This window comes from Myotis daubentonii, chromosome 14, assembly GCF_963259705.1.
Source record: "Myotis daubentonii chromosome 14, mMyoDau2.1, whole genome shotgun sequence".
Classification (NCBI taxonomy): domain Eukaryota; kingdom Metazoa; phylum Chordata; class Mammalia; order Chiroptera; family Vespertilionidae; genus Myotis; species Myotis daubentonii.
The window spans coordinates 19403361-19425356 of NC_081853.1; the positions used below are offsets into that span (position 1 = coordinate 19403361).

Here is a 21996-nt window from a genome sequence, read left to right on the forward strand (position 1 = left end):
TGTGCCAGCCATGCCTGGGGGTTCCGCACTCGCTTAACTGAGGCTCATGGTTTCGCCACAGCCCAGCATAGCCCTGTCCATAGGCCCCTCGCACTGCCCCCCCAGCCTCTGGCCCCGGGAGAGCTGCTCCCTTTGCCGTCACCCCCTCTGCCTCTCCTCCCTCCTTCCTTTCCCCTAAAACCTCACCTTCCTGCGTCTCTAGGGGACCCTCTCTCCCTCAGGCATGTCCTGGGCCAATGCCCTGCTGGAACCCCAGTGGACTCTGAAATACAAGACCCAGACAGTGTCACACTCTACTTTATTGGAATAGAGAAAATGGGCAACAGGAGCCACACTCGGTGCTGGCAGCTCCAGGTCCCCTGCTCCCATCCCACAGCCCCAAGGCCTGGGGGCTCCCGCCCCCACAGGGCTCTCCTGCTCGTCTGGACCAGGAGAAAGCAGCCTTCACTTAGGAAAACTGCACAGGGTGGGAACTTCCAATGTGCACTTGCTGCCAGCTCAATGATAAGCAGCAAACCCTGACAACAGCAACATCAACGAGACTGGACTTGACATTTCAGAAGAAGACGTGTAAGGGAATGGAGGACTCACGACACGCCGTGTTCACAACAGTCCTACAACAGAAGCGGGGACACTGCTGCGCCTGCCACGCACCACCAGGGGCAGGCAACAGATCCACGGGAGGCCGGCGGCACAGGAGGCCCTGGAGGGGCCGGCACTGTCCCTCCCGGGACTAGAAAGAATCAACTGAACATGTATGTTCACATTCTGTGGGAGGACAGTCAAGTGAAGGTACCAAAAGGAGGAGAAATCATTTTTTTTAAAAAAAGAAAGCCTGCTTCCCCACACTGAATGGACGCCCATGCTGGACACAAAGGGCCCTGGGCTAGCCAGTGAGCTCAACAGGCAGCTCCCGGCCGCACAGGGCCTCCCACTGGCGGGCCAGGAGCGAGATGAGCTTCTCTCGGCTCTCGGCGCTGGGGACAAACACCTGCCACTGGACCTCGCGGCCCTGGCCGGCTCTGGCTAGGCCATCTGGTACCTCCCCAAAGTGGTCCAGGGTGACGTTGCCCATGAGGTCGTGGCCTTGCACATCGTCAAAGACGAGGGTGAGAGCCTGCGGGTAGGGCTGGTAGCCCATGAGCACACGGTCCAAGTCCCGGACACGGCGGCCATCGTCTAGCCGGTACCGGTCCCTCTGTGGCGGCTCTTTGGCAAACTCGGGCAGCGGGTAGTGCACAAAGTCCTCGTCCAGGAGGAAGATCTCGGCACTGGTGAGCAGGAGCGTTTTGGGGCGCAGTGTGCCCCTGCAGCGCCCAGGTGGCGGTGTGCCCACCTGGAAGGCCTGCACATACAGCAGGATGCTGAGGGCCGGTGCCTTCCCTGGGTCCGCCATTGTCTGGGCCACGGTGAACGTCAGGTCCCCAACCTCCTCCTCACTGGGGTAGGTGAACTTGACACGGCTGGCGTGGACTAGCTCGTAGTTCTCCATCTTCCCTGTAGAGAGAGATGCCCACCGGGCTGGAGCTGGAACTGTGGTGTGTTACGAGTGTCAGTGGCCACAGGCCACCAGAGGCAGGCAGGAGCACTCCAAGCCCCAATGCCCAGGCAGAGAACCACAGACCAGCAGCCCAGAGCAGGTGCGTCTACCAGATGGTTAGGGGTTTGCTGGGATGGAGACTCTGCCATGGGAAACCCTAGCTGGCTGAGCGGGACCAGAGAAAGTGAGGAAGAGAGTGCTCTGGGCGTGCTGCACCCTCAGGGCTGGTGAGGCCAGATGGCCTGTCTACAGCTTGAGCGGGGCGGGTACCTGTGGTCTTGTTCCCAAACTCAGAGTAGAAGTCCTTGTCCACAGGCTCAGGTGAGGGCGTGCGTTCCAGGGAGGAGAGCACGGCCATGAGCTGCTGAAGGAAGCTGTGTGTCAGGTAGCTGTCCCGAGTCAAGCACGTCACCACCTGCATCGGGGAGGAGCCTGTGGGAGAAGGGGCTGGTCACGGTTACAGGCAGCTGCTCCCAGCCGTCCTTGCTGCTGGAGTGACCTCCAGTCTCTAGCAGGTCAGCCTGGACCTGGAGACCACACAGCCAGGGCCAAGGCCCACGTGGGAAAGCATCACGGGGCCTCAACAGAAGGCTACTTCTCAGGCCGGAAGGGCTGTGACATTTTTCTGGAAGGGGACACAGAGGCATTAGGGAAAGAGCTTAGTCTTCTCTCCTCAGGAAGTGTGAGTCAGAAACATCCTGCCTTAAGCACAGGGCCCACTCGGCCTGCCTCCGGCGCTGCCCGCACTTGCTGCTCTGTCCCTCCTGCCCTGAGCCCCGGCCGGTGAGTTCTGCACTCTCAGCAGTTCCTGAAGCTGCTTCCTCCCGCTCCCGTGAAGGGGCTTGTGAGCAGATGACCCTGCCTGCGATAACGCACCCACAGATGGAAGGTGGAAGCCCACTGGTAACACTGGCCTTCGCTAAAATAGGACAAAGCAGTGGTCACTCACCCGTCAGCCGGAAATACTGGTCAAAAAGCCCAACGTTGACTGTCTGTAGGTCACTGAGTTTTAAAACAAAGCACTGGGAGATGTGGAAGGGACTGTTGTTGTAGTCAGTGTTTTTCTGATGCCAGAAATCTATGGAGAAAAGGGGGGGAAGGGGCTGTGCCAGGCGAGCATGAGGGGCCTATGCACAGCTGAGTCCAGCAGGAATAGGTCCCCTTGGCTGGCCTGGGCAGCTGAGGAGCACCATCCCCCCTCCACACACACAAGGCCTCATGGGCAATGTGACCTAGAGTCTGAGCCGTGCCTGACTCAGTGGAGTCACCAGGAGCCCCCCACTGGGGCTCTGAGGGGCAGAGCTGCTCCATCCCTTATCATAGCTAGTGCCCAGGTGCTCCCCAGGCCCTGGCTTGGCGCCTTCATGTCTGACCCTAGGTCCCTCATGACAGCGTGGGAGGGGGGGCCGTGTCACCCCCACTCCCAAGAGATTCCCAGTCCAGTGCAGCCGAGTCACTGCTGAGGCCACACAACAGGCCCATCTCCTGGGCACAGGCTCCAGCTCCCGGGCGGCAGCAGGCCCTGGTGCCTACCCTGCAGTGGCTCAGAGAAGTGGCGGCGGAGGCCGTCGTGCAGCACGAAGTACACGGCCTTGGTGGAGAGCAGCATGCAGGCCGTCACCTCCAGCCCCGGCGTCTGGTAGAACACCACCGAGGACCACATGAGGTGCCTCAGCTCCTCGTTCTCCACCTGGACACAAAGGGGCTGGGTTAGGGCTGCAGGAAAGCAGGGCCGGGCAGAGCACGCAGCTTCTCTTCCAGACCGTGCCTGAAACAGACCTCAGGGCAGGCCCACCCCCGTTAGGCCCACCACCCTGGTGACATGCCCATAGCCTTGGATGGGGAGACTCAGGCAGGTCATCACATCTTGTCAACAGATTAATAAAGTTGGAGCAGATAGGAGGTGAGGGATGGGAGATGGATGTGCAGTGCGGTGTGCCGGGGGCCCAAGAATAGGAGTGGCCGCAGGGGGCAATGGTGATAGGACAACTGACCAGGAAAGGTCAGTCCGGGGCCTCCCAACCTAGACCCTCCAGCTGTGAACAGCTGAAGGGGGGGAAAAGCCAGCAGAGAAGGCAGAGAATCTGAGGCTGACCCCAACACAAACTCTGCAATCTCCAGGACCAACTATGCTACCTCTCCACACCAGTGCCAGCCAGCAAGACCAGCACCCAGGCCACTACCTCTGCAATGCTGCTGTGGAAGAACTCGACGATGGCACTCCCCCGCAGGCTGGCAATGTGCCGGAGCGACGCGCAGGCGGGCAGGTGTGAGGGGATCTGATTCTCCTCTGAGGTGGACTGGATCAGGTGCTCACTTGGGTACTGGGCGGGGGCCTCAGCTGGTGCCGGGGCCTCCACTAAGGCTGCAGCTGGGGTCTCCTCTGGGGCTGAGGCCTCTGTTGGGGCTTCTGCTGGAACCAAAGCTGGCACTGAGGTCTCTGCTGGGGCTGGAGCTGGGGTCTCCTCTGGGGCTGAGGCCTTTGCCCGGGCCAGATCTGGGGCCTCCTCTGGGGCTGGTGCTGGCGCTGGAGCCTCTGCTGGGGCTTCCTGGGGACTCTGGTCACCACTGCACCTCCCAATCCCCCAAGAAAGACTATATTAAGATGTAGACCCCAAAGGAGATTCATATCACATGCTCAACCTCAGAAGTGTGAGGGGAAAGCATGCACCACACACACGCCACCTATGGGGCCCTGGGAAGACAAAAGAGCAGAGAAAAGGTACCCAGGCCCTTTCTCTTGGGAGACAGATGGGAAGATGGGAGGACCCCAGGCTAGGACGGCCAGACACTTGTGGCTCATAAACCAAACACTTATTTTGAGCAGGTGATAGAGGAGTCGGAAATGTCACTGCAGAGTCCAGAGTATGACCCAGGTACCCAGGGCTGGGATCTGGGTGCAATCAAGTCTGAGAACCAAAAACTCAAATTACCCCTCAGTCTGCCTTTGGGTCCTCTCAGGTGGCTCAGGCTTTCCTCCACCCCAACCTGGACACGGAACCCTTAAAGCTCCTGGCGGTTGGGGCGCCCCCTGCAACCAGACTACATGCCTACATGCCGGTGCCTGTGCTGAGGGAAGTCCTTGGGAATTGTCTTCTCAACTGGACAGTCTAGCTGTCCAATCAGATCCCTGCCCTCTGGCCCTGCACTGGGCCACATGCCCGAAGAAGCCCCCGGCTGTCCTCCTGCTAGCGCAGACAGGGGTGCGGCTGCAGGAATGTAGCAAGGGCCAGTTTTCTGCATGGGGTCCCACTGTGGGAAGGTAACAGCCAGGCTCTGGGGTGGCAGGGAAATGTCACCAAAGCCTTAGCACAGGGGCAGGGAGATGGGGGACAGCTGGGCAGGGCCACCTTGGGCCTAAGCTGTTCACTAGGCATCAGGGGTCTCTGCAGAGGGCATGGGATTTGAGCTGGGCATAGGAGAGGCACCCAATTCAGCCAAGAAGAGACTGGACGCATTAGTTCGGCAGGAAGGTTGGAGGGAGAAGGCAGGCCCCGTGAGATGCTGGAGTGAGAATGTAGTCTCCACTGACTACCAGGATAGACGAGAAAGTGAGCGTAATATGTCCCGGGGACAAGAAGGTGACAAATGAAGGGCTTTCTTGCCCACGAGGGGAAAACCCAGCATATGTGCAGCCAGGGGGCAGTGAAAGGAAATAGGGGTCCCCTCAAGGGCACAGGCCCCTTGAGCCCCAGGTGGAGGTGAGCTGAGGTGTGACCATGCCCCCCCAGAGATGCCCTCTACCCCAGCCTCAGGAAGCCCTCAGGGAAACCCAAGGAGGGAGCCCAGGGAAAGCCAAGCTGGGGGAGGGGGCAGGGCAGAGAAGAGAGTGGGAATGAGCAGAACAGGGCTCCCAGCTGCCACTCCTTCTTTCTGTGCCCCAGTCTCCCCCAGAAAAAAAGGAGCTTTGCACAAGGTGACCACCCAGCTCACACACTCAGTTCCTTTGAAGGGGACTCCCCAAATTACATACAGAAAGAGAGCCCCATCAGCAACCCAGACCTTCCTGAGCAGGGCTGGGTGGCTCTCAACAGGATAAGGCTTGGCATGGGACTGTGAGGCCCTGAGACAGTGGGTGATTCTTAGAGGCTGTGCCTGGGCCCAGTGGAGCAGAGCAGAGAAGGCCAAGCAAGGTAGGGCAATCACCCCAGCCTGGCCTGCCTGCTGGCAGGAGCTCAGGCACCCGGACCCAGCCATGCAGGGCCCTAAATGGCAGGGGACTGGGCCAGACTGTCCTTGGGAAAGGACAGCTTTCTTAGGCCTCTTCTGAAGCCCTGGGAGAGGAGCAGCAGCCCCGTGCCAAGCCCGAGGGAGTCAGGGACACTGCTGAGGGCGGTCAGGAGCTGAGGACTGGGCCCGCCCTGGACCCACGCACACTCTGCAGGTGCTCAGAGATGGGGTTTGGGGTGAGTGATCTCCCTGCGCACATACCAGTCCCATGCCCTGGCCCCGAAAGCCTGTGCTCAGTCTCACCTGACCCTGTTCTCAGCAGGTTGGCCATCCACGAGGGGGCGCTGGGACTGGCCCCCAGTCGCAGGGGTCTTGGCGATGACCACAGTCTTCAGGTCCTGCAGCGAGGCCCGCAGCTGGTTGTAGATGCGCAGGAAGTGGAACTTCTCATGGGGCAGCACGAAGATGGCGGTGACAAAGCGGTAGCCCACGAGCAGCTCCAGCACATGGCCGTCGGCAAAGGCACCCCGTGGCTGGGTGCAGCTGCGCGTGGGGTCCAGCAGCACAGTGGAGAGTGGCACGCGGCTGAGCTTGAAGCTGTTGCGGTTGCGACAGTTGTGGGTCCCACGGTTGGGCATGGGGTTGAAGTCAGCCTTGATGACGTTGAGGTGCTGGGGCGTGAGCAGCAGCCAGTAGGGGATGGCAGCGGACTTGACAGCCTCGGAGGGTGCACAGCAGGAGCGCCGCACAGCAGAGCAGAGCGTACAGCTGGCCCACTCGATGTTGCCCGAGTAGTCCCCGGCAGCCGTCTGCACCATGCGCTTGTCGCTGTAGACCAGGTAGACTGGGAAGCAGCCTTGGCTGCGCTCCTGGCAGCCGCCCGCCACCTTGTAGAAGGTGAGCAGCTGGCGGAGGAACTCCTGCAGGCTGATGTGGCTGCCATAGAGCACGGGGCTGCACAGCATGGCCATGTGCTGCGGGGCGAAGCACGAGCGCAAGTCGGCGTGGAACTCGTGCAGGTTGGCGGCATCCGAGATGATGAAGAGCGTGTTCTCACTGTGCCGCACCTTGAGCACCAGACACAGCTCTGGCATGAGAAAGCCGAACTCAGTGAGGTCGCCGTGCGGGAAGCAGAAGACGAAGCGCAGGGAAGAGAGGATGTGCTGGCTGCTGCCCCGTGACTCCTGGTGCGGGATCTCGAAGACAGCAATGCCGAAGTCAGTGAGCACGAGGCAGGCGGCAAACTGGCGGATGCTGCCCTGCACGTGGATCAGGAAGCACCAGAGCACCTTGAGGATGCGGATGTGCTCCAGCAAGAAGTCCTCATCTGCACCCAGGGCCCACTCCAGGGCCAGGCGCTCCTCCTCACCATCCTCCTCTTCTTCTTCCTCCTCCTCTTCCTCTCCCCGGCCTCCTTCCTCCTCTTCCTCCACATCTGGAGGCCCCATTTCAAAGTAGCGGTTCTCAGCCACATCCTCGTCATCCTCGCCCTGGCCCTCCTCCCGCTGGTTGGCTGCCTCGATCCAGGCTGGCAGCTGCCGCTCGATGGCCTGCCGGATGAGTGTGCTGAGGCGCTGGATAAAGTCCTGGTTGGTGGCTGTGTAGCCAATGCAGGTGAAGGGCAGGAAGATGATTTGGCCAGACCCAGGCACCACCTGGACCTCCGGCTCCGAGTGCTCTGAGCTGTGTGAGAAGCCAGGTCAGTGACACGCTGGGCTGGGACACCCCACCTCTCAAGTCTGGGGCTACACCCTCGTCCTGAGGAACCAACTCATGGGTATCCCAAACTGCTAAATAGCCGAGCCTATTCCTAGGACAAGTGCCCCACTGGGGAGCCAAGGTGCCAGAAGGCTGGGGCCACCAGTTTCTCCAGAATCCACATGCCCAGGACTCTGATGACATGTTCAGGCCAGTCCTGCCACATCACACTGGTTCCCCCACCTGAAGCATCACACAGATCTTAGTCATTCAGACACTGGCCGTGAGCCCGAGGCAGCGAGTGCTCCTGGGCACGGAGCTACTTGCTGACAACAGTTCCCTAGGGGCGTTAGGACCTTCACATTTAATTCAAGCCCCTCTCGGCCATTACTGCCCTCACACAGTGTGTGTACATCGGGGCGGAAACGGTCACAGGATGAATCCTTTGGGCTTTTGGGGCCACCCAACCACATAATCTTTTCTTTTTAAAAACAGCTCCTTAAGCATGGAACAATCATTCTTATCTCACAGGCTGTGGACCAAACCAGCCTCGATCTGCTGATCCCTTGTGTAGGATGACATATGTCCTTAGACTCAAATTTAGAAGCAGACCAGGGCTTTTCATATCTGTGTTTAATTTAAAGGAAGAGGTAGTTCTGGAGGACTCCTGTGAATACATATTTAACAAAATCCAACTAGTTACCGCTAGCCCACAGCTGAGTGTGTACAGGCCTTCTCAACCTCTTCCTTACCTTGCACCACCAACAGCTCCAGGTATGTCCCTTAAATCATCAGAAGGTGCCTGACGGAGAAGGAAATGTGGTCAGCCCCCACCTGCCTCGGCCATTCCCTGGCATTTTCTGGTGCTAGACCCTGAGCCAGGCACCCTGCCCTCCCTCTCCCTCCCTGCAGGAAGTTCCTCACCATCCCACGCTCCATTCTGGGTGAATTATGGGGCCTGGAGACAGAGAGACTTCCAGTTATCCTGCCAGTGCACAGTCAGGCTGATTGCCACCCGGGTCAGTTTGCCCCCAGCCCACACTCCCAGCTCCTGGGCCAGAACCTCTTGCCACTCTGAAGTTCAGTATGTGCCGCTGGGTCTAGCATCCGAGTGCTCCCTGTGCCACCCCAGAGGGTCCTCATGGACAATACACCAACTTGGTAACTGGTCAGCAGAAGACAGAATGAACAGAGGCTGCACAGTACCTGGCAAGGCCCTCCCAGGGGTCTCTGGACAACAGGGAGGGAGAAGGGAGTGCCATGGCATGCTGGGGTAAGGTGAGGCCTCTCAAACAACCACAGGGGTCACACAGTCCGGGCTATTGTTGACTAGAGATGGGGCTAGAGGGAGGTCTAGGTGGCAAGCACACGCTCCAACATGGCAAATGAGCCACTCACACCACACTTGCCGCCTCCTCTCTTCCCAGGACACACGAAGGAACCCTTAGCAGCAGCCAGAGAAGGTGCCACAGCCACACAGTGTCCCAAACTGCCAGGATGACATGCAGGGATGGGCAGAATAGCCCTGGGGTGCCAGGCAACAGGGGAGAAACTCTTTCTGATGGGTTTGGAACCCAAACAAGGCCCCCTCCACTCCAGAACCTTCAGAATTGCTTTCCCCAAGGGAGTCCACTCATGTAAACTAAAGGTTATCTGGCTTTGCCCTCCAGGGCCCAGTGAGAGAACTGTCTGTTCCCACTAACAGAGGGAGACAGGGAGGAGGGAGGGGGAGAGAGTGAGAGCGGGGAGAGGAGGGAGGAAGGGAGGGAGGGAGGGAGGGAGGACACCACAAAGCAGAGTACACCAATCGCTGGCACCATCTGCCATAACTCTTGGCAGGCCACCTCCTACTCCCCCGATAGCCTCAAACAGAGCTGGCACAGAGGTAACCAATCTGCAGAAGCAGGAGGCAGGCATTACCTGTCCTGCAGGGATGGACTCCAAGGAATCAGAGCATCCCCGAGCAATGGGCCGGTCCTCGGGAGTAAGACTGTCCGTGGACGAGAGGCTGCTGGCCAGGGCCTCCTCTTGCACAAACATGATTCCTGGAGAGACCAGGGGCAGGCGGGGGGGACAGCGGGGCAGGAAGAGCAGCCATTCAAAAAATGGGGCTGGGCCCTCGGGATTCTGGCATGGCCAAGGGATAGACAGACCCCCAAACCCAGCCACATGGATTACAGAATAAAATGTTAAAACTGAAATCTTAAAATAACTTGAAGAAAGAACAAATGATTGCTTATCCAATTTCAGGGTAGAGAGAGACTTTCTGAGCCTAAATCGAAAGGAAGAATTTGAAATGTGACTACATAAAAACTAAACTTCTATAAGTAAACAAAGAAATGAGAAAAAGGCATTGGCAGTATTTGAGGAACATTTGTATCTTTTTATAAAAAGTTGTTACAGCCCTAACCGGTTTGGCTCAGTGGATAGAGCATCGGCCTGTGGACTGAAGGGTCCCAGATTCGATTCCAGTCAAGGGCATGTACCTTGGTTGCTGGCACATCTCCAGTAGGGGGTGTGCAGGAGGCACCTGAATCGATGTTTCCCTCTCATCGATGTTTCTGACTCTCTATCCCTCTCCCTCTCCCTTCCTCTCTGTAAAAAATCAATAATATATATATATTTTTAAAAAGCTGTTACAGATGACAAAAATAAGGGATAACGTTGGGAATCCCACTAGAAGACAGACTGCAAAGAGTGCAAACACATTTCACAAAAGATGGTCAATAGATATCACACGAAACAATGCTCACCCTCCTTCACAAATCAGCACGGAAGGGCAAGCTGGAATAAGACACCAGTTTTGTCTCTCATTTTGGCAAAGTTTAGACTGATTGTGTGGCCCGGACTTGGCCGAACTGGGTAGAGGCAGGCACTGGCGTGGGAGCTGGCCCGCCCGTCAGGAAAGCAGTTTGGCAATATGTCCATCAAGAGCCTTAAACATGTTCACTCCTAGAGCCTTCCCAGAGAAATGGCTGGACACCGCCCGCCCCGATCTGACATCTCTGCAGAGCTTCACAGACACATGAGGGCACAGGACCTCCAGGACTACCCACACCGGTACCTGTGGCTTGCTTCCACAGGACCACCCCTCTGGCCTCCCCTCGTCAGCCTTCCACGGACAGCACACGCTGACTTATGCACTATGGAAACAACGGGGTGTTTTTAAATCCTGCTGAGGCTGTTTTACGTCTAAGCCTGATATTTCACACCTAGACTGGCCGAAGGCAAAGCCTTTTTTAATGTTTTCCTAAGTGCAGTTTGTTGGGTGAACATGGCATCAACCTCGTTTCACAAAAATCTGGAGGAGCCCAAGGCTTGGCCTGGCTTTACAAGCAGTCACCACAGGTTAAAGCCCTAGAGGTCACAGACCCTAGTCCAGCTCAGCAGCTGCCCAGGGACAAGACAACTCACGTAACCCAGGTCCTCTGCCCATGGGGTAGGCAGGCTGAGGGCCCAATCCCAGACCGCCCCCCACCCCAGCGAAGCAGCAGGGACTGCACAGGCAGGAAGGGCAAACACACAGCTATGCGTAAGCGCACTGTTCTCTCCTAGAACCCCCCTCCTCCCTCACATGCTCAGGTCCTGCCCAGCTTTTGAGGACCCCTACACACAACCTCCGCTGCAAAGGCCCTGCTCTAGCCATACCTCTCCCTCTACAAAACGCCCCCCGGCACTCTGTCCTGTTCTCCCTGGGCACACAGCTTCCTCAGGGCACTGTCCTGGTCACCTTGAAACTCCCCAACAAGGACACGGGAGATGGAGGCCTCCATGACCACTTCTGATGAGCCGGGAGCAGTGCTCGGGGCTTCCCGTGTTGGCTCACGCACACCTCGTTCAGTTCATCACATCTAAGATGCATGGGCATGCATCCTGGCCTTAGCAGGTGTCCACGGAAGGTTTCCACACGACTCCATCACAAGTACCAGCAACTATGAGACAGCACTGACTGAAAGACACATCTCAATTTCAGAAGCTGTGTACATCATAGAAGTGATGAAGCTGGGTGTTCACACTTTATAGTTGGGAAAACAGAACTTCAGAGAGGCTACACGTTGCTTGAGGGAACACAGCCAAGGAAGGTGGGACACAAACTCAGCTGTCTGACCCCAGGAGCCTGCTCCTCACCTCTTCTCTCCAGCCCCTCAGCTCCGCCCTGCCTGGTGAGCCCGCCATGGCCTTCCGCACTTTAGCGCCTATCGGTCACAATCCTCGGTGGCTCCAACCAGCTGGCTAACAGCTTCTGAAATGACCAGAGGCCTGATGTCCACTGGACAATGCCCTTCACGCAGGCCTCCGAGTGCCCAGTTTATTCACACATATACATACTTCTAGGATCAGGCTGGGAGCAAAGCTGTTCCCACATGGAGAAATCCATGCCCATCCATGCAAGACCCAGCAGCTCATGGCTGGACACAAAAATATCTGTGGATTCCTCCATATTAGCGAGAAAAGAAAGCAACATTTTGTCACCCTCCCTCCCCCCACCCCCCAGCCCTGTTTGGAGCCAAGGAAGTGAGAATTGGGATAATCTCACTGCTTCCTTCCTGGACCACAGTCAGTACAAACAAGTGGTCAGAAAGGGCCACTCAGAGGACGGGACAAGGACATCAGGAGAGCAATTGGATGGGGGCCCGACTTTGCTTCTCACAGAAAGGAAAGAGATGTGCACACAAAGACATCCACTGCAGTTTTATTTATAAGAGGTGCAAGTCTGGAGACAGTGTCTAAATGTCCATCAGCTGGGGAAGGGGAACAGACTACAGTGAGCCACTCGGTGGTGTGTCCCCAGGAGTGGGGGGCAGTGAAGAGGGCTGAGGCCTGGGCCTGGCTGGTGCAGAGGCTTCGCCATCACATGGGGGGCTGCCTGTAGCTATGGCCCTGGGGGCGATGCCTCACTCACCTGGCCTGCGGTCTGCTCTCTACCAGCTTGTTCTCCGCTTGCTCACTCACTCACACACTCGGTCACTTCCACAAAAGCTGGCTGAGGACCGGCTAGCCCCTGGCCTAGGACCACTTGCCTCCCTGTCCCCCACAGTGCTGTGAGGCCCAAAGAGGGTTCTGGCTCCCAGCAGGAGGTGGGGTCAGGGAAGTCTTCAGTGGGATACCAACCTCCTGCCCCTTTTATGTAAAAAAATAAAACTTTCTCAGTCAAGTATTACAAAAGCAAATGGCCATCGCTCTGGCACGTGACATCAGTATCCATTCTCAGGAATGCTCTCTGCATCTCTCAGCTGTGACCCCGGTGCACCGCCCTGCAACAGGCCGACTTACCCTCAGCATTCTCCCTCCTTCCTACCCAGCCCTCCTCTGATGTGATGGCTGCAGAGTATCCGGCACCACTGCCTAATCTCCCTCTCATCCTCTGACGTCTGTCACATCCCCTGCTTTGCTAGCATAAATAGCACTGCAGCGAGCAGTTCATCATCTCCCCTTCCCATTATCTTATCCCACCAAGATAAACTCCCCACCACTTGGGGTTACCAGGTCAAGGAGTGGGAACGTTTTTCTGGCTCTTGAAACATAGGGTCAAACTGTTTTCCCAAGACCTCACACCAAGTTCTGCATCTCCAGGAGCCCGGGTGGGCGGGCGGCGTTCCTTCCTGTGTGTCCCGAGCCTCGGTTCCACTCGGGACGGCACACCCTCCCCTCTTCCGTGGGGGCCGGGCCAGCAGACACTCTCATGGGACCTGCTTCACTCACTCATCTCCGAGGATGCCTGGGTTCAGAGGTGAAAGCCCTTTGAAAACGCTAAGACAGTGGGCAGGTGAAAAGGCTTGGTCTTCCATGGGTCCTGGACAGCTTGTCTGGCCCCACAAATAGTGTTTGGGCCTGAGCCACAGAGATGAGGCGATGATAAAAGCAAGTTCCCCATGCAGGGATCAAGGCAGCCGATTCAGGAAAGTAACAAGGCTTGGCTTCCCGTTAATAAGGAGCCAATCCGCCCACACAGCCTGCGGGGGAGCCAGCAGCCGAGCCTGTTCCAAGAGCAGCCTCAGGGCCACAGTGACACCCTATGGTATCCTAGAGGAGCTGATGTGGGTGTCAGAACAATGTGGGGGGTGGTCCTCACTAAGCAAACCACAGAGCTGAAATCAGGCCAGGCATCCCCACCATGTGCCACCCAGAGAGGAGCTGGCTGGTAGACAGCACCACACCCACCCTGTGTCTGAACCCTGCTGGGAGCAGATGCCAGCACCTCCCCCCAACCCCAGCCCAGCCAGGGCCCATGTGGCTCTGCTAGGCAGAAAGCTACATAGATGATTACCTTGGTTGGAGAGGATGGGCTGGGGCAGGGAGGCGGACGTGGGAGCCACGGTGGGAGGGGAGCTGCTGGGTCTGACACAGGGGGCAGCGGAGAGCTGGCAATCCTCGCCAACCTAGGAGAGTGCTCGAGTCAGCCCAGGAAAAAAAGAGAAGGATCAGGAAGAAAAGAACTCGAAAAGCCAGGGATGAGGAGAAACTCAGAGGTTCTCACAAACATCGGGGATGCGAAGTCAGTCTCGCGTAGTCCTCACAACCCTGTACAGCAGGTATATCACCACCCTCACCGTGCAGATGAGAATGGACGGTGTGACTTGCCCAAGGTCATGCGTCAGGACTCAGTGGCTGTATGCCCAGAGCCCAGTTCACTGGAGCCAGCTCCTTCCTTGGCTGCTCCTCACCACCACTCCTCCCATACAGACCCACCTTCTTCTCAGGCTGGCCCAGTTTGGACTTGACCTCCTTGGCTTTCTGAATTGCTTTCAGCACTTCCACCGTGTCCAACTCTTTCTCTGTGGTCACTGAGTTGTCCAGACAGACCTACAGAATCCAGAAATGGCGATCAGCCTAGGGGCTGGCAAGCAGAGAGAGAATGACAGGAGCTTGGCAATGTGGGGGCCAGGCCTGGGGGCTCAGCCCACTGGGAGGTGAGCTCCTTACCACCCATGGAAGTGACTGGCAAGTTCCTCAGAGCGGTCCAGGGGGGTCCCACAGGGCCTAGTCTGTTACTGAGAGTCCCTTTCCAAAAAGGGGAGGCAGGGGTACAAGGTCCATTGCAGAGGCCTCTTGGATGGCTGGGATTGGGGTAAGGTGGTGACTTGAACTAAGCCCCCAATTACGGTGGAACTCACATCAGCAAAGAGCATAGAGAAGGCCTCTGGGCTGGGCACTGGAGGACAGAGGCATGGAAAGCAGGCACCCTGCCTGCAAATGCAGGAGGGGTTGTGGGCTGGCAGGCAGTGTGGAGCGGGCAGGAGGAGAGATGTCATCTTGTGAACACTGTCTTGGTGACAGTGTGAGTGGCATTTGGGAGCGAAAAGAGATTGGGGGTGGGGGAGGATGAGAAAAGAATGCAGACTTCCAGTATCTTCTGGCCTGGAATTTGGGGAAATGGGGGAGGGGCCTGCTTGAGGAGACAGGTGAACCTGGCTAAAGACCTGTTCTGTTGGCAGGGTGGCTGTTGGCCAGACACACTCAACAGGCAGCAGATACTGCTGGGCTACACTGGCAAAGGTGGGTGCACCCTTGGGGTCTGTAGTCAGACTTCGTGGCCAGAAGTCATCCAGGACACAGGATTTTTAAAAATATCTTATTTCTGGCCTTGGCTAGGTAGCTCAGTTGGTTAGAGCATCATCCCAATATGCCAAGGTTGCAGGTTTGATCTCAGGTCAGGGCATATATGAGGAGCAAACAATGAGTGCATAAATAAGCGAACAACGAATCGATGTCTCTCTCTCTAAAAAAAAAAAAATCAAATCAATAAAAAATATTAAATACCTTATTTCTAACCCTTGCCTATAATAATCAATGTTGCTTTTGACAAGCTGAAGACAGTCCCTCTACACTCAGGCTCTGCCTGTGGGTTCATGGGGAGCCCTTCTGGGCTGCAGCTCTGCTGGAGGCGATGTGAGGCAGTCCTCTGGGGAACCGTGGTGGCCACTGGCCGCTGACAGGAGGAGTTGCAGGAAGGGTGAAGGAGGTTTTTCTTGGGGAGGCAGCAGACTTCCCAGAACTGAAAGGCCACTTAGGGTGAGGAAGTCCTTCTGAAGCAGGCAAGGGTAATAAGACAGTGGACATCAGCAGTGGTTCTGCCTGTGTAGATGTGGACTCTGTCCGACTGTCTCTTTGATCAAGCCAACCCCCACCCACTCTAGCCCCTACCCTGGCAGCCTACCTCAGAGGCCCTCTCTCCAAACTGAGCCAGCACCTTGGTCCGGTAGTCGGGGATGATGCTCAGGGGGTTGTTCAGCAGAGCCACGTGCTCCAGGCACGGGAGGCTGCCTATGCTTCGGACCTCCTCCATCTGCAAGGCACGAATTCCATTCCCCTCGTCCCTTCTTTTAACACTTTGGCAACATGACAACACGTTTGACAGCCTTTTAATGAAAGAAGGCTTAGCATTCTTCTTTAAAGTGATAAACAGCCAACCTACAACCCTGACATCCGAACGGGGGACATGGCTCACCTGTTCGATTCTGTTGTTGCTGAGGTCCAGGTTGACCAAGGAGTAGAGCTTGTGCAGGCCACTCAGACTCTCGAGCAGGTTGCCAGCCAGGTTCAGAGTCTTGATGTTCCCCAGTTTGGTGTGAACCCCTTCCAAGGAGGACAGCTTGTTGTAGGACAGGTCCAGGTGCACGAGGTTGTACAGGTGCTGAGGCGACATTGAGAACAGGGGAAAGTGGTCTAGGTCAAGGCTCCAAGGAAAGGGAACCGACACTAAAGGTGTGATGAGCCTCCAACCCGAAATGGCCAGCTCTGCAGGTCAGCTCCATTCCCTCTGGCCGGCATTTGGAAGGGAACTCCCTCTTTTCCCCTGCACATGCCACAGCCCAGTGGCACTTCCTGCCGAGACAGCACAACCCACAGGGTAGGTGTGAGCTTTGAAAACGAGCTTGTACCTTCATGATGGAGGTGCAACATCTCCACCTCGCTTGATTTGTACTTATGCATCTTTTCTAACTCTGGGGAACTACAGTGACAATCGCTCCGTGCAACGCTGGGACCCTAAAGGGATAGCAGCAGCTCCTGCCCCTACAAACCTCTGGAGTACCCAGAAACCTTTCCAGTGCCTGTGAGAGAAAACCCAGGGTATGGCCAAATTCCCAAGGCTGAGTCAGCCTGCTGAACTCTTAGGGACCTTGTAAGAAGCCCAAAGGTGGCAACGGTCTTCAAAGACATTACCTGCAGGTTGTCCACAACTAGCACTCCATTATGACTCATGTCCAGGAACTCAAGCTTTGGAATCAGTTTCTTGTGGGGAGAAAAAAGACAACACCTGATGTTACTCTAGGAGCCTGGACCCTATGTCACCCCAGCACATGGTGGACAGACACCCTGGGACTACTTAAAAAATGTTTTTATTGATTTTTTTCCTAGAGAGAGGAAGGAAGAGGGAGAGGGGGAGGGAGAGAGAGAAGCATCAATGTGAAGGAGAAACATCAATTGGTTGCCTCCTGTATTTGTCTCAACCAGGGACCAAACCTGCAACCTGGGCGTGTGCGCTGAATGGGAATCGACCTTTTGGTGCATGGGACGACACTTGCCAAGGCCACCCTGGGACTCTTCCTTTTTTTTTTTTTTCCTTCGTTAATCCTCACTGAGGATATTTTTTCCATTGATTTTTAAATAGAGTGGAAGGAAGGGGGGAAGACAGAGAGAAACATCGATGTGAGAGAGACACATCGATTGGTTGCCTCCTGCATGCACCCCAGAGGGATCAATGTACATGCCCTTGAATGGAATAGAACCCAGGACCCTGTAGTTCGCAGAATGACACTACAACTACTGAGCCAAACTGACTAGGGCAAGGGACTCTTCCTTTTGACCGTGAACTCCTGGGCTGGCCACCTCTGCAGGGCCAATGATGTAACACCTCCCAGTGCCCACCCAGTGGCATGTGCACGAACACACAGGGACTCCAGGGATGAGCACACACCCCATTTTTATGGAGCACGTGGCTTATGAAAATGACAAATGGCAGGTCCCAGAGAAGGAAGTCTGTCCATCTTCTTCTCCAATCCCAACCCCTAAGAAGCACAAATACCTGAATCACACTATTTCCCAAATGCTGTCTGGATGTCACTTTTACAGAAGCACATCTGCAATCTGTGCAGTGATTTTTCCACTCCACTCCTCAGGAGTCAATTTCATCACTATGTTTTTATATCAAATGTGCATATAATTGATATGCCTCATTTGGTTCTAAGTACTATCTCACTTCCTTTAGATAATCCCATTTTCAAATTTTAAAAATTGCAGGCCATGCACAGAGCCCATGTTTTCTGTGGTCTTTCCAGAAAAAGCCAGTTAAATACCCAACCTCGGGTAGAAAACCCTAGAGCCCACTGCTGAGAGCGTACCACAGACTCGTCGATTGTGGAGATGCTGTTGTGGCTCAGGTCTAGAGTGGTCAGTGCTTGCCATGTGGGGATGATGGCAGTCACAGGGCCTTCCAGGGCTGTGCCTTCTGGCTCCCACTCATCAAATTCTGAGGCTTCGGGAACGAGGACTTCCTGTGTAAGAACATCTGTTGAGCACACTTGGGCCCTCACGCAACACTCACTGGGAATGCAATCATTGCAAAATTTCAGGAAGAGCTTGGGCATATTTAGCAGGTGGAAGTGAACTTGCATTAAACTTGGGCTTTGGTTCATATGTCTTTAAGCGATTGTGAAATAACTGAAAAGCTTAGCAACATACAGTTATTTGGAATATGTTCCGGTCCTGCTTTAGGAGCAAATACTTTTCAAGTTTTTGCCATATATATATATATGGTGATGCCTTTTCTGGCTTAAATCTCAGAGGCTAAAGGTCAGAATTCATGGTGTTTCCAGGCAACTGTGCTTTCCAAGTTGGCATTGTGGTCCCCGCTGTGGACAGCAGGCCCTTTTAACCATTACTTCACAGGATTCAAGTCCAACAATGCTGAGAAAGCAGCACAGTGCACAGGGGCAGCACCACTTAAGGGGAGGGAGGCAGGCCTCCTCATTTTGACATTTCATGCCCACAAGACCTCTCCTCTCTCGATGGATCATTTTGAGCCCCGTGAGCCAGGCGGCAGGAAGTGCTTCGGAGAGAGACAAGGTTGCCTGACACCCTTGCTCTTGACACAAGTCTTCTTTTAGTAAGCCTCAAATTCACCAAACCTAAATCTTGATCTGACAGTCTAAGTCATAAAAGTTGCCACTATGCTTTTCTGGAGAATTTTAACATAACTAAGATGAAATTCATAAAATGGCAAATAGAAAAGAAACCTCTTACATTCTCAATTTGAGTATTACTGTGGCTCATATACAAACATCAGAGCCTAACATATCCACAGCCTCACCTGTCTCCTTTAAGTCCACTAAGAACAAGACACAAACGAGTGCTAAGTCAGGGCTTTTTAAGCTTAGAGAAACATTTATATCAATTTAGCTATAAATGTCCTGCCAGTTGCCACTGCTTAACAATTTGCTCATCAAACACCAGTGACTTTTTTTTGAGGGCAGGGGGTGGGGGACCCAGTTCCTTAAAATATCTTGTTTAACAGCGTGATTTTTGATGAAGATGTGGACTAAAGCATCCCAGGCATTGCTAAGTACTGGAAGGTCTCCCATGAGTGGATGGCTACCCAGGCCTAGGAAGGTTCAGCTTCTGGTTTCTGACAGTGGTGATGTGCACTCCCACCCTTGGTGGGGTGGGACCACAGCGCAGAACCCTGCCCTACAGACACCTCCAGGCAAGAAACGGGGTACTCGCCTTCATCGAGGTTGCTGAGAAGCGCACGCTCATCGTGCCTAAGGTGGGCTTCGAGGCGACCAGTCCCCGGATGTGCTTGGCATCACAGTGGCTTATCTGGAACAAGGAACAGCCATGTCTCAGGAACGGCATCACTTATCGAACAGAAGCCTTGGGTAGTGGCAAGAGGTGATTCAAATCCTAAGTCTCTCCTTTCCCAGCTTTTAGTGTTGACTAAACAGCATCTGAAGAACCTGGTAAGACTCACAATGAATTATGAATTCCATTTTCCGTGTAGGGGCTGCTTGGGGCTTGGCAGGTGCTCAGGAAGTGTGGGCCACAGAGATCAGAGCTGAGAGCAAGGGGCCTCTGAAGCACAGTGAACACGATGGACCCTCCTGTTCACCCTGCCCCGCTCCCCCGGTGTCTGCTGTCCTATGAGGGGGCGGGAAGGGGGGGTGGGCAAAGCTGGGCCAGGCACCCCTCTGACTTCTCTGTCCTCACTTGGCCTGTACTGGTCGAGTTCCCACAAGTTCCCACCAAGGGAAGCAGTCCTCCAGGTTGGAGACAAGCCCAAAATGTTGCAGGCAGAATAGTCCAATGTGTAGCAGAGGTTCTAGTGTTGGGAACAGCTGAACTGAGATCCCTGCTTTCCCCTCATTAACCACGTGGTCCTGGCCAAACTTCCTAACCTCCCTAAGCCTCAGCTTTCTCAACTATAAAAGGGGAATAAAAGTACCCACTTTATAGGGCTATTAGGAAGAATCCACCAAGGAGTGTACATCAAACATGGGGCACAGGGCTGCACACAAGGGCCATGCTTGAGAAATAGATGCTTCAATACATTTTGTATTATTCGTTACGGAGTCCCTCTTTCATTTTAAAAATGGCAAAACTGGCATCCTGAACCCAAATGTTCAGCAGTGAGTAATGCAGAGTTACGTATGGGCGTGCTAGAAGGTAGAGAACTCAAAGCCTCTGCTGACCTGCCTTGGGAAAGACCTGAACTAGCTCTGCCTGAGCCTCAGGATGACTTCTCGGCACTTCAACTCGAATGAGGAGGCCCGAAAGGAGTGGGCACTGGTGCTCCATCCTGTTCAAATGCTGCCCATGCCGGGGCAGAGATATGCAGGCCAGCCAAGAGCAGCAGAGCCCCTCTTCCTCTGCCTTCAGGCTGGCCTTACGCCCCTAGATGAAACCTGCCACCTACTAACAAACACCAAAGTAACTGCCTTACAATTAGGTCCAGTTATTCATAAGCAAGATGATCCCTGTGCAGGCCTCAGCCCTGCCTGCACTCCAGGGCCCAGGGCCTTACCTCCACCTGATGAAGAGACTTGAATATTGACAGATCAAAAGGCAGCAGCTGCTCCTGAATGTTGCTGGTCCCAAAAGGTCCTTCTGTGCCAGAAACCTGCAGCAGATATGGCTTGAGTCAGGGATGCTGCCACATGGCTCCCCATCCATGTTCACCGGGCAGTGCTGCAGCAACTGCCTCGACTTGAAGATCTGCCTGGCAATGAGGCATGGTGGGCATGCACCCCGTCAACAAAGCAGGCTAAAGCTGAAGTTTAAAGCAAGGGACATTGGGTCATGACTGCCCCCTAGTGCTCACAGCCAGAAGCTCAGTGCCAAGAACACAAAAGTGGCCGTCCTTCCCGGGATGGCCCACCCAGCCTCTTTTACGCACATCGCCAGCCAGTGAGCTGTTAGGCCCCATGCTGGCTGTATGCCCACCACGTCTACAAATGAGCTGCTGCACTTACCTTAAGGTACTTAAGGCGACAGGTGAAGTCCAGGATGTGCCCAAGGTCAGTCTTGGCGTCGCCACTGGCACACGTGGGCTTTCCCAGCTGCAGCTGCTCAGTGACCGCATAGAGCTGCAGGGGCCTGATGGCAAAGACCTCGCCGGCCCCCAGGAGCTGTTCTCCTGCAATAGCCATACCCGAGGGTGAGCATCCACCTCCAGCCCTGCCCTCGTCAAGCGGCCAGGGCGTCTGCCCACCCGGCTAACAGTTAACAAGCGTTTGCCAAGCACCTGCTATGGCACTGCACCACGTTAGGACAAAGCCACCATTCTGGGCACACAGGAGCAGCTGCCCTCCTGAACTCATGGGGCACAGGGCGCACCCAGAACATGGGATTACCAAGGAGGGAAGGGCCATGGGGATGTGTGCCTGGGGAACCTCACTGAGGTGAGGCTCAGTTAAAAACCTGACGCATTAAGCCAGGATAAAGCTGATGCAAAGCAGCATTGTGCACAACAGACCTATGTTGCAACCTCCAAGATACAGACATCTCAGTTAGGTGAAGCCTCAGATGCCAGCACAGTGTAGGGCCTGAGAGCAGGTGGGGGTTCTGAGCCAGCCAGACTGGCATTTGGCCCTCACGCTGCTCCTTCCAGCCATGTATCCTCAAGCAGATCACCGAGCCTCTCATCCTCAGTGCCCTCATCTGCACTCTCCCAAAGGAGAAAGAGGAGGTGGCATGGCAGTAAGATGCTGAACACTAGGCTGGACCACAGGAAGCACACCTCACATGTTAGCTACTGTAACTATGCTCTGCTGCAGGTCCATGGCCCACACTCAGCTTCTGTTTGCCACCTGATCACTGTTAGGTGAAGACAAACCAGATGCAAGAGGGCACAATGCTCTCACCTTCCAGAATTCCACCATAGGGCTTTGAACTAGATCCTGAGCGTGGGGTTACCCCCAAGACAAGAACCTGAGAGTCCCAAGGTGAAGGACCCCCAACTCCTCACAGTTGGCTGCCAGCAGGGAAGGTAGGCGGGCAGGCTTGGCTGTGGATCAGATTCAGGGACTTGGGCAACTCCAGGGAGGTGAGCCCTGGCTAGGATTCACTCGGCACAGCCCAAGAGATGGGAG

At 55.3% G+C, this 21996-nt stretch overlaps 1 protein-coding gene across 9 annotated transcripts in view; it reads right to left on the reverse strand.

Annotated features, from left to right (window-relative positions):
* Positions 1-281: 281 nt before the first annotated feature.
* NISCH (nischarin) overlaps positions 282-21996 on the reverse strand; it is a 32719-nt gene continuing 11004 nt past the window's right edge. Inside the window, exons 5-21 of one of the 9 annotated variants that reach the window (XM_059663365.1) lie at positions 20878-21041; positions 20430-20525; positions 19129-19228; positions 17752-17900; positions 16574-16642; positions 15858-16043; positions 15567-15695; positions 14099-14212; positions 13677-13788; positions 9329-9453; positions 8161-8210; positions 6014-7393; positions 3724-4108; positions 3074-3230; positions 2490-2618; positions 1811-1972; positions 282-1497 (exon numbers count right to left, since the gene is read on the reverse strand). In XM_059663365.1, coding sequence (XP_059519348.1) covers positions 887-1497; positions 1811-1972; positions 2490-2618; positions 3074-3230; positions 3724-4108; positions 6014-7393; positions 8161-8210; positions 9329-9453; positions 13677-13788; positions 14099-14212; positions 15567-15695; positions 15858-16043; positions 16574-16642; positions 17752-17900; positions 19129-19228; positions 20430-20525; positions 20878-21041 — 4118 coding nt within the window. In that variant the 3' untranslated portion in view covers positions 282-886. Of the gene's footprint in view, positions 1498-1810; positions 1973-2489; positions 2619-3073; positions 3231-3723; positions 4109-6013; positions 7394-8160; positions 8211-9328; positions 9454-12085; positions 13128-13676; positions 13789-14098; positions 14213-15566; positions 15696-15857; positions 16044-16573; positions 16643-17751; positions 17905-19128; positions 19229-20429; positions 20526-20877; positions 21042-21996 lie in introns of those variants that run through there. The other 8 variants (XM_059663364.1, XM_059663368.1, XM_059663366.1 and 5 more) reach the window with 8 other exon arrangements.